This window comes from Cervus elaphus, chromosome 30 (genome assembly GCF_910594005.1).
Source record: "Cervus elaphus chromosome 30, mCerEla1.1, whole genome shotgun sequence".
In the NCBI taxonomy this organism is placed as follows: domain Eukaryota; kingdom Metazoa; phylum Chordata; class Mammalia; order Artiodactyla; family Cervidae; genus Cervus; species Cervus elaphus.
In genome coordinates, this window is record NC_057844.1 from 78,202,716 (window position 1) to 78,215,407 (window position 12,692).

General features: G+C 42.5%; 1 protein-coding gene across 1 annotated transcript in view; it reads right to left on the reverse strand.

Moving 5' to 3' along the window:
- Positions 1 to 12,692, reverse strand: part of CCDC168 (coiled-coil domain containing 168) — a 39,300-nt gene that overhangs the window by 20,283 nt on the left and 6,325 nt on the right. Inside the window, exon 4 of the mRNA XM_043891877.1 lies at positions 23 to 7,520. Within this exon, the coding sequence (XP_043747812.1) occupies positions 23 to 7,520 (7,498 nt within the window). The remainder of the gene's footprint in view (positions 1 to 22; positions 7,521 to 12,692) is intronic.

Below are 12,692 nucleotides of genomic sequence, written 5' to 3' on the forward strand. Positions count from 1 at the left end.
GCTGTATAATACTGACTTTGACTGAGTCTTTCTTGGCTTCCAGTTTTTTATGTGTTTTGGTGGCAGGTGAAACAGGTGTAGGTGAAAAAGAAGTATTTATAAATATATTTGACATACTCTGAGATAACTCTTTGGCCATGTTATCAAAGGTGTAGACCAGTTCCTTTTCATGGCTGGGGGCAGTGGGACTAGTGTTATTAGTTGTCTTCAAAACTGATGTCATCTGGGCTTCCGCAGTTTGAGACGTAGGGATCAATGCTACATTTCTCAACCCTTTAATTTCAGATGAATCTGGCCTGGAGATACAGAAAGACTGTAGGGCTCTCCCTTGTAAATCCACTTGTAATTCTTTCCTTCCCTCTGGACTAGAACTAGCAGGTTCCTTTGTTGGGTCTGTTTCAGACAGGACGTCACTTGGTACTTTAACAGCTAAAGATTCACCAAGTAATTTCTCTGTCACTGGAGAAAAAATCCTTGACCTCTGTGTTTTTGTCCTTTTTGGTGCCTTCTCAGATGGAAGTGAATTCAAAATAGAGGAAGACACAGAACGCAAGACACTTTGTGTGAAAAACGTGTGTTGTTGCAGCTCCTCTGCTATGGTTAGTGATTCTGGGATTTTCCCCCTTGCTGAATACTTCTGTTTGAGATCTGATTTCACAAAGTGAGGCTCCTTCACATGATGAGCATGGAAAGTGAGGTGCTGGAAATTCTGAGGCGCTGCTTCTCCACCGTGGCCTTGGAGTTCCTTCCTGACGTTTTCTCTCTTGGCCCTAGGATAGGGACACCAGGCTTTCCCGCCATCTGGCCAGTGTCCTTGCTGTTGTAGCTCGGGATGGAGCCTCGTCTTCCCCGGCATGTCCATCTCTGCTTTCTTTCTGTTATGCACCTTTCTGTCCAGTGAAACCGACACGGAAGAGGAAATGGCATTCAGCCTGGTGGCTGCCAATGACTGACCTTGTTTCCTCACGGTTGTGAATTTGCCTTCAAGTTGCCTACCATGGCTTGGCCCACCACGTTTTGTGACAGTAAATGTCTTGGAAATCGGTGCCTTCTTTGCCTTCAAAGTGATACATTTGGGACTCATTTTATTTCTCTTGTTTCTAAGTTCTGAGTGGTTTCTCTCTCTTTTCGAAACAGGTAAAGCAAGTGTGGCTGCATCCCAGAACTCCAGCATTGTTGCCAGCAATTCTCGGGATCCTCCTTCCTTTCTCTCTGCAGTCACATCTCCGAGCACCCCGGAGTATTTTATCTCAATCAAAAACTCAACAATCTGTGATCGCAGGGTTTTGGAAGGGACGGTTTTCAGACAGCCATTCCCAGGGATGTTAAGTATCTGCGATATTGTTGCCTTTCTTGCCTTCATAACAACACACTTGGGACTCATTTTACTTTTTAAGGCTCTACATGTGAATGTCTTTCTCCCCTGTTTAGGTTCAGGGGGATCAGGTGTGGCGGTAGCTGAAGACTCGGGGTCAGGTGCTCGTAGATCTTTTTTAAACTCTGACTTTTCCTCTTTACCATGATCATCCAGTTCTCCCATGTGGCTCTCATCACTTGGGATGCCACACTTCATTGTATCAATTACAACTTGACTGGTTAGTGATTCGGTCGACTTTAGAAGAGGAAAGTCTGAACTCGATGACCACACTGTGCCGTTCTGTGTCTGCTGGCTTCTCTTTGGCTGTGTTGCCTGCACTGGATCTGCAGGCTGTGTGTGCTGGGGGATGTCCTGTTTGGTAACAAATAGAGTTTTCCCACATCCTTTGTTTCCTGGTTTGTGAAGCTCAAGCTCCTTTGTCTGGTCTGAACAGAGTATGAAATGTTGGCTGTACTGTGGAATTACTTTTAATGAGATCTTCTGTTCACTTTCTTCATCTTGAAGATCACCTTCTTTGGGGTCATCTGGAGTCACATTCCCTTTGTGTGGGGGTATATTTTGCTTTACTTGTTCAGAACTGAGTCTTTTTTCTCCTAACATGTCTTTTTCCCCTTCTCGGTCACTATACCTATTAATGGCAGGGATGATGTTCAGGAGGGAGTCCCTGCTGTCTGCAATTTTTGTACCCTGACCCACTTGTCCCATTTTGGTGGTCAAGTTATATCCCAATTCTTTCCTATGATTTCGTCTAGCACCACCCTTGATATTGAGCATGTGTGAAATGGGTGGTTTCTTTGCTTTTAAAATTCCATGTTTGGGATTCATCAAGATTTTCATGTCTGAATATTGTTTGAAGGTTCTCTTGCCTTTAGATAGAGATAAAGCAGCCATGCAGAAAGCTAAAGTCATTTTCTCTTCCTTTTCAGTACCACCAGCTTGTTCCTTTTGATCATTTGCCTCAGATGGGACACCACCTTCTCTTGCAGAAAATATTTTTTCATCAAACTTTGCTTCTCCTGACATTGGAGGAAAAAACCTAGCATCGCTCTCTAGCTTTTTCAGTTGAAATGGATCCAGTGTTGGGCATGAAGCAGAGCTCAAAATACTCTCTGCAAAATGTGTTTGTGGTTGTACCTGGATATCTATACTTCCTGTTCGTTTCAGCCCTTCATCTGATTTGATAACGTCATGATCCTGCTCCTGATATGTACTGAATATGAAGCCTTGGCCACTCTCTGGAATTGGTAAATCTTGTTCCCCTGTCCCCTCCTTCTTGTCTTTCACACTGTTAGATAAACTACTCATATTGATAGAAGCTGGGCACCATACTTTTCTTTCATTGGGTGATTTCTCTTGCATTTGTGTATGATCAAGTCTTGTTATCCTTTGTGTGTCTGTCTCCACATTTAATCCGATGCTCATTTTGGTGTTTGGCAAAACAGGCACCCTGGAGAGAATGCCAGGTGAACACACATCTCCTGTGTTTTTATTTCGCTGTAAATTCTTCATTTTAAAATTGCATTGCAATGCCTCTCCCTGCCTGCCAGGGAGCATACGCAGAATGGATGGGATTTGTTCTCTCATAGCTCTGTATCTACGACTAACTGTTATTTGCTTTCTTGCTAATTTTAGTGTGTTTTTCTTTCTTTGAGATTTAGAAATGAAGGTGTCAGCAGAATCAGAAGACTGCAAGAACGTCACTTGCAAACTTTCTGGTACCTCTGAATTTTTATCCACAGAATAAGAACCTAGTTCCCTTGTAAGGTTTCCACCAGAGGCTACGCCACACTCTGTTGGAATGTTCAAAAGTTTCACAGGTGATGAGTTCCCTGCCTCGGGAGGTAGAACCTCCAGACCCGCAGGGGCTGTTAGGTCATCTTCTGGTTTGTTGGTCTTCGGGAGTTCCTCAGCCTCTCGAGGACCCATCTGAACATCAGTCTGCAGAGCAGCTTGTTTAAAGCATGTTTGGTGCTGTGTATCTTGCTCCTGTGTTAAACGGTGCAGGCCTGCATCTGGTTCGGCAAGGTGAGTCTCCTTTCCTCGATATCCATTGATCCAGAGGTACTGGGTATGTTGTGGAGCCGTTATTTGCAAAGTCTTTTGTTTCTTTTCCTCTGTATCTTGTACTTTTTCTTCTCTATCACAGAGTGCATTACTCTCATCAAAAAAATCAACATACAGTGGTCTCTCTTCAATGGCTAGACCCCGGAGATTTGCCTGAACATGGCAGAAGCTCTTTGTCTCTCCTTGTAACCTGCTATGCACAGGAGAGTAAAGGGTGTTTAGATATTCATATTCCAGTCCATTAACTTGGCCGACCTTTTCAAACTTGGCCTTAAACTCAGATTTCAGTTTCTTTCTTTGATGACCTGTGATATTACACATTTGTGAAATGGATGGCTTCAATGTCTTCATAGGTACGGATTTGGAGTTCACTCTACATTCTATGCGTGAAGATCTTACTCTAGTTTTCTTCACTTTAGAGTGAGATAAGACAGGCATGTGGCAATTAAAAGTCTTTGGGAAAACTGCTGGTAAATCTTCGGGTCGTTCCGCCTTCATTGCTGCAAAACAGTAACTTGTTTCCCTGGTATCACTTCCATCATCTGGGACATCACTTTCTCTTGTGTGGTTTAAAGGGTCTCCAATCAGTGATTTTTCTGATGTGGAAGGAGACATCTCAGAATCATCTGCAGTGCATCTTAAATCTGCGGGTGCTGTCAGGCTTTTCTCCATGTTCTCAACGTGAACGGAACCTGTTGTGGCCATGAGAATAGACTCTGCCATGATTTCTGCAAATGTCATTAGTTGTTGCATTTCTTTCATGGATTTAAGCTCTTTCTCTGGATCTTCATCCAAACTGTGGTTCCAGCGATCCTCAAGGACTGCTTCTGGTGAAGCTTCCTGGTCCCCGCTTACGTCCCCCTGCAACCGAGCTGCTTCCAGTGAGTTTCCAGAGTTGCTTCCTTTATTAATGATAGCTGAATAGTCGTCCTCTCTTTCAGCTTCTGATGTCTCTTGTTTTAGCTCGGTATGACTGTGATTCCCCACATTTAATCTGCTGTGCATTCTAACATGGGGCAAAATAGACAGACGAGGGTCAATAACATTCAGAAGCGTATCTGCCGTGGTTTTGTCTTGCAGTATGTGTTTAATCATGACTTTGAAATTGCTTCTTAATCTTCTTCTGTGACATTTTGGTGGCTTCTTTACTTTCATAATCACACATTTTAAACCGAGTACATTTTTGGTTCCCGTTATTTTTTTTCTGATTTTCTTCCTTTTCAAATTTGATAAAGGAGGCATATGCCTATGGAAAGACCCCAGGGCAACTTCAGGTAAAACCCCTTCTAAGTCCTGCTCTTCTTCTGCAATCTGAGCATCCAGGGACTTCTCAGGGCTTCCACCCAAGGGGACACCACATCCTGCTGATTCAGTTAAAACTGGCAAGCTCTCCAACATGGTGAGAGGATGCACTGGGTCTGCAGCTTCCCTGCCTGTAGGTCTGTCTGCGCTTTGCTTCACCTCACCTTGAAATGGATCCATCGTGGGGCATTGGCTCGTCCCCACAGTTGTCTCTGTAGAGACAGTTTGTGGGTGTATGTTGAGCTCTCTATTTTGAGTGGTTCGACCTTTTGAACTACTCTGTCCTAGTTCCAGTTTGACATACGTGGGCTTCTGCTGTAGTCGTAGGCTGAACCTGAAACCTGGCGTTAGCTGCGAAGCTGCTTCTTGTGGAGCCTGTTGTTCTTCCTCTCTGTCGTCTTCTTGTGGTTTTTTAACTAGACAGTTCTCAAAGGAAAAATACATTTCCCTGTCATCTGGTAATTCGTCTGGCTTTACTGCTGAAAAACTAAACTCTATTTCTGAGGTATCCATCTTGGTTTTTAATCCACTCTGCATTTTCAGACGAGGTGGTAAAGAAAGGGCAGTATGAGTGGCTTCGTGAAACACAGCAGATACTCTTTCATCTTGCATATTGTTAATGCTGCTGCTAGCGCTGCATTCGAGTTCCTCACTTCCACTTACATCATCTTCCTCCGTCATGTGAACTCTTAATGCTTTCTTTTCCTTCTCAGTCACATCTTCTGGCCTCTCCTGAATTTCTACACCTGCTGGTTGTCCACTGCTTTTATGCTTTTTGGCTCCTAGGGAAACAAACAAGTTGACGTCGGAAGACTCCAGAACAATTTCAAGATCTTTCCTGTCTGTGTTCCCCTGTGAGACGCACCTTTGCATTTCTGATACACTTGTTGGTAACTCCTCTCTGCTTGAAAGGGCAGGATTTGAATTCTCTGTACCTCGTAGGTCCTCCCATGTTTTCATGTTTCTGTCCAACTTCATCTGGGGAGAGGAAACACATTTCTGCAAAGGTTCTGATATGGCTTCTTCTAAAGGTGTCTCTTGCCTGGCAACAGGCAGGTCAGATGTTGTTTCGCTATTTGGGGCACACGACTCTGTCATATCCATTTCCTTTGGATCTTCAAGAGACTCTTTATTCATCCAGTTTGTTTCTATTAATGGAGGACAAGGTACTTTGTGTGGATAAGTATTGACCATGAAAGACTGTTCTAGCTGAGATGGAATTTCTTGTGAAATGTTTTCCAGCTCTTTATTGTTTCTGCCATGCTGCTCTTCATTTTCAGTACTCCCCGTGGTTCCTTTTTCCTCAACAGACCCTACGTAATTAACTTTCTCTGCACACAGTGACTGATCTGGTTTCGGCAGAAAATCTCTACATTCTGTTAAACCTGGAGTGAATTTCACTTGTCTTTTCCTGGAATACTTCCTAATATAAGGAGGGACAAGCTTGAAAGCATACGTAAAATGCAACGCTATACCTGATACACCTTTTCTTTGATGTAACTCTTTCTTCTTAGTTTTATGCTCATATCTTAAGTGCCTGCACTCTGCAGTGTGACACGCTGTGGTCTGAAATACCTGTGAAGCCGGTGTTGTCTTTGACTTCTGAGGCAGATCTTTAAGGCTAAGTTCACTTTTTCTGCGTGACCTTTCTCTTCTGTTTTTCTGCCTGGTCATGAGAGGCAGTGAGCCATATGCAGGAGGCTGGTTTAATGTTGAGGAAGCAAGTTGCTTCTGGCCCTCAGTCTTAACATGCTCTAGTTGTGGCATCACTTTAGCAACTGAACTTGGGCTCGGAGGTAAAACTAGATGTCTGGCATCCTTTAAAATCGTGTCTTGCCCTGGGATGGAATATTCAATCTTGTTTGAACCTTCAGACGAGACAGAATCCTGGGCCTCGTCTGAGTGTCTTGTGTCAGACCCTAGGCCTTTGACTGAATCTCGAGTCTCAACAGACTGTGGAACTTGGACCAGATGTTGGCTCCTATCCATGTCTAGGGTCTGGAAGGAGTCTTGGGTGCTGCTGGAAAGTGGTTCCCTCACCAAATCTTGAGGCAGAGCAAAGTATCCGGCCTCACTCTCAGGCTGCCTGTTGACTGATGCCTGATTGTTAAAAAATTGGTGGGTTTCACCAGTAAATTGGGCTTTGGAAAATCCTTGACTCTGAGGAGCCTTTTGTCTGGAAAAAGAAGCTTGTGCTTGGGGAGAAATGTCCACTGTAGCAGAATCTTGATTCTGAACCAAGGGCTCTAGAGAGATTGAGTACAGAGAGGTAATGTTATTCTCTAATGTGGCTTTGGATTTTGAAGGGCTTTGATTTCTCACATTTTCTTCCAGAAGTCTGACTTGGTCTCTAGAAAGAAACAGATGGGCAGGAGGGCATGGCGCCACATCTATATCTTCACTTTCTATAATGATTCTCGAAGTTCTTGAAAAGTTAAAGTCAGAAGAAAACGTCCTATTTTTATTTTTGTTACTTTTCATTATGGAAAATAATTTCTTTGATGAAAACTGTATTGTTTCATGTTCATTTTTAGGACACCCGCTACACCTTAGCAAAATTTCCTGTACTTCTGAATGAAATAGTGACAAAGATGATGAGCTAGTCCCATTTGAAGATGTCATATGACTTTCACTAAAGTGACTTACTCGAAATCTACTTTCACTGGTACTTGTCCGTGGTGGTTCATCTGGTGGTGGAATGCTGTCTTCAAAGTACTCTTCATTTCCTTCAGATGTAATTGATGAAGCAATTGTTCTCTCTGAAAAGTCATCAACTCTGAAATACAAGAAAACATTCAGTCAGTTGTCACTGAGGACCTATTTCATACAAGAACTCTCTTTGAAATTTAAGGAAATCCAATATAGTATATGAAAACATAGTTAAATGTAGAGATGAGTTGGGAAGTCATTATCCACATTACAAAATAACTCATTACCTAGTTGCATTCATTCAATAAATCAATCCACTGACAAAGTGAAGTAAGTTATTTTCATATCTAGGAGAATGAGGAATTTTTTCCCACAAAAATCTGTCTGAAAGTCTACTTTTGACTGTCTATTTTGACAAAGTTGCAGATTAAGATTATATCCTTTTACAAGGAATATCAGTTTCTGTTCTCTGTATGACAATTTTGACAAGAATGAAAACATCCTTATGGAAATTTAAGAGGGACAACAGAACAATGTCCAATGCCATAAACTATCGCTTTCTATAAGTCCTAATTGTTTAACAGTTGTTTGTTTTTGATCAAGAGAAAAGCCTACATTTTAGGGTAATGCTTCTCAACATAATTTTGGTTAAAATAATTATCACAGAAGAGGGCGACAGAGGATGAAGATGGTTGAATGGCCTCACCGACTCAATGGACATGAAGTTGGGCAAACTCTGGGAGATGGTAAGGGACAGGGAGGCTTGCTGTGCTGCAGTCCATGGGGTCACAAAGAGTTTGACACAAACTGGTGACTGAATAACAACAACAATGATCATGGAGGGCTTCCCAGGTGGCTCAGAGGTAAAGAATCTGCCTGCAAATGCAGGAGACTCGGGTTCGATCCCTGGGTCAGGAAGAGCCCCCAGAGAAGGGAATGGCAACCCACTCCAGTATTCTTGCTGGGAGAATTCCATGAACAGAGGAGCCTGGTGGGCTATAGTCCATAGGGTTGCAAAGAGTGGGACATGACTTAGTGACTAAAGAGCAGCAGCAAATGATCATGGAAGTGGACCCTCTGCATCCTTTCTACCTCAAATGATTAGGCTTGGTCTAACAATGCTCAGACCAACAACATCAGCATCACTTTGATCAGAAATGCAAAATCTCAGGTCCCACCCTAGACTTCCTGAATCAGATGCCCTAAGAGTGGGGCCTGGAAATCTGAATTTTAACAAACTCTCCAGGTGATTCTGATGCCCCTTAAGTTTTGTTTCACAGTTGTTATTGTTCAGTCGCTAAGTCGTGTCTGGCTATTTGTTTCATGGTCAGTTCAGTTCAGTTCAGTCACTCAGTCGTGTCCGACTCTTTGTGACCCCATGAATTGCAACACACCAGGCCTCCCTGTCCGTCACCAACTCCCAGAGTCCGCCCAAACCCATGTCCATCGAGTTGATGATGCCATCCAGCCATCTCATCCTCTGTTGTCCCTTTCTCCTCCTGTCCCCAATTCTTCCCAGCACTAGGGTTTTTTCCAATGAGTCAACTCTTCGCGTGAGGTGGCCAAAGTATTGGAGTTTCAGCTTCAGCATCAGTCCTTCCAATGAACACCCAGGACTGATCTCTTTTAGGATGGACTGCTTGGATCTCCTGGGAGTCCAAGGGATTCTCAAGAGTCTTCTCCAACACCACAGTTCAAAAGCATCAATTCTTTGGTGCTCAGCTTTTTTCATAGTCCAACTCTCACATCCATACATGACCACTGGAAAAACCACAGGCTTGATTAAACAGACCTCTGGTGGCAAAGTAATGTCTCTGCTTTTTAATATGCTATCTAAGTTGGTCATTACTTTCCTTCCAAGGAGTAAACGTCCTTTAATTTCATGGCAGCAATCACCATCTGTACTGATTTTGGAGCCCAAAAAAATAAAGTCTGACACTGTTTCCATTGTCTCCCCATCTATTTCCCACGAAATGATGGGACCAGATGCCATGATCTTAGTTTTCTGAATGTTTCATCATAAGATACCCTAAAATCATAAACTGAAACTCATATAAGCTAAGTCAGAACTTCTGGTGGCTGTCTTTCCAAGGAACACAGATTATCTTGTCCTTTACTGGGAGAATGACCCTAGATTTAAATAACCCATCATCATGAACAAAGCCATGAAGCTAATAAATAAAATCATCAACATATACCCCCATCACACAAATAGTTTTTTCTAAATGTTTACTTATACAGGAAAATCTCATTGATTTGGATTCTGCTAATTATTAATAGAATTTGGAGTGTTTTAGACTGAATTATTGATTACCTTTTTCCACAGAGAACACAAAATTATTAGGTGAATGTTTAAAATACATTAAATAGTTTTCAAGTTCTCTCTACTGTTAGGAGAATCTATTAATGTCTAATATACAGGCTGTATACACATTTTTGTTACCTAGTGTGGTAGTCAATTTTGTGTGTCAACTTGCCTGGGCTGAGGAATGCCCAGACAGCTGGTAAAACACTCTTTCTGAGTGCCTGTGAGGATGCTTCAGGAAGAGATTCACATTCGAATCAGCAGCCTGAAGATACAGAAGATATGCCCTCCCCAATTGGCTGGACATCATCTCATCCACTGAGGGCTCCAACAGAACAAATAGATGGAAGAGCAGACTCCCCATCTCTTCTTGATCTGGGATGTCCATCTTCTTCTGCCCTCAGACATCAGAGCTCCTGATTCTTGGGTCTTTGGGCTCTGAGACCATCCAGCGCTGCACAACTCCCTGCCACCCCAGGACTTCTGCCTTGGGCTGAATCATACCACTTGCTTTTTGGGGTCTCCAGTTTTTATTTGGTAGATCAGGGGACTTCTCAGCCTCTATAACCATGCAAGCCAATTCCTATAAATCTCCTTTTATCTCTCTCTCTTGCATTGGTTCTATTTCTCTGCAGAACCCTGACTGATACACCTACCCATCATCTTTAGTATCATGTCACCTTTTGTATCACCATCTGGCCTTACGACTAAAGCAAAATTATGGCCTGGAGTAATAATCATGGATACATACATTCTACTTCAAGGGATTATGCTAAATCTAACATAGGAATATCATTTCCAAGTAATTAAATAAGGAGTGGGTGTGAACTAATCCCAGTATAAGACAAAGACATTTGACAGCTTCTGGGGAAAGTTGCCTTGTTCCTAAGAAAGACGCAGACAGAATTGGCCTCTTACATTCTCTGGACATGGCTGGTCTGATTTTGAAACTCTTGGCGGCCATCTTTCTATTTACCTCAAGGTAAAACCAACACCAAGAAAGGCAGAGGGAGGGGCCCCCCTGGTGGGCCAGTGGCTAAGAATCCACCTTCCAGTGCACGGGACATGGGTTCAATCCCTGGCTGGGGAACTAAGATCCCACATGCTGTGGGGCAAGTAAGCCCACGTACCACAACTAGAGAAGCCGTGCACCACAGTGAGGACCCCATGTGCCATGACTAAGACTCAACACACCCAAAAACAAATAAATATTTATAAATAAATAAATACAAATAGAACAACCATGTTATGTGAATAAAGCCCCTTTACACCTGACAACCAAAAGAAATTAGACTGAAGTCAAGTAATCTTTAGGTTCTTACTCTACACAGCTACTAGTGATTCAGCTGAAACACAAAACTGTCACTCCTATGCTCAACCACATTCAGCAGTTCCTCACTACCTACAGAATAAACTCCAAGCTTTTCACATGGCGTACAGAGTTTGTATAATCAAAGCTATGGTCTTTTCAGTAGTCATATACAGATGTAAGAGTTGGATCATAAGGAAGGCTGGGCACCAAAAAATTGAGGCTTACAAACTGTGGTGTTGGAGAAGACTCCTGAGAGTCCCTTGGACAGCAAGGTGATGAAACCAGTTAATCCTAAAGGAAATCAACCCTGAATATTCATTGGAAGAACTGATGCTGAAGCTTCAATACTTTGGCCACCTGATGAGAAGAGCCGAGTCACTGGAAAAGACCCTGATGCTGGTAAAGATTGAGGGCAGGAGGAGAAGTGGAAGACAGAGGATGAGATGGTTGGATGGCATCACTGACTCAAAGGACATGAGTTTGAGCAAACTCTAGGAGATGGTGAAGAACAGGGAAGCCTTGTGTGCTGTGGTCTATGGGGTTGCAGAGTTGGACACGACTGAGTGACTGAACAACAAAATGAGAGAAAGTCCTTTATGATCTGACTGCTGCCTGTTTTTTCACATTCATCTCCCACAACTCCCCGGCCCATCCTCACCATTCCAACAACCCTGAAATAATCATAATTTGTTGTACATACCCTGCTGTTTCTTATTTCCTTGCCTCTGTTCATGGCCTATAAGGCCTTTTTTATTCTCCCAACCAGTGTCTTTTTCTGACGAATTTCCACTTACCCTTTACAGTACAGCTCCAGTATAACCTTCTCCATGAAGCCATTCTCAATATCCCCTAGGCTGGTGTAGGTGTCTCCTAAAATGTTCTCCTAGATTTCCGATCATCGTGCTACCATACTGCAAGAAATCATCCTTTCATGCATAGAAACCAACAAAAATGAAAACACAACAACCGAAAACCTATGGGACTCAGTACAAGCAGTGCTAAGGGGAAGGTTCATAGCATTACAGGCTTACCTCAAGAAACAAGAAAAAAGTCAAATAAATAACCTAACTCTACACCTAATGCAACTAGAAAAGGAAGAAATGAAGAACCCCAGGGTTAGTAGAAGGAAAGAAATCATAAAAATTAGGGCAGAAATAAATGCAAAAGAAACAACAGAGACCATAGCAAAAATCAACAAAGCTAAAAGCTGGTTCTTTGAGAAGATAAATAAAATAGACAAACCATTAGCCAGACTCATCAAGAAACAAAGGGAGAAGAATCAAATCAACAAAATTAGAAATGAAAATGGAGAAATCAAAACAGACAACACAGAAATACAAAGGATCATAAGAGACTACTATTAGCAACTAAATGCCAATAAAATGGACAACTTGGAAGAAATGGACAAATTCTTAGAAAAGTATAACTTTCCAAAACTGAACCAGGAAGAAATAGAAGATCTTAACAGACCCATCACAAGCATGAAAATCAAAACTGTAATCAGAAATCTTCCAGCAAACAAAAGCCCAGGACCAGACGGCTTCACAGCTGAATTCTACCAGAAATTTAGAGAAGAGCTAACACCTATCCTACTCAAACTCTTCCAGAAAATTGCAGAGGAAGATAAACTGCCAAACTCATTCTGTGAGGCCACCATCACCCAAATATCAAAACCAGACAAA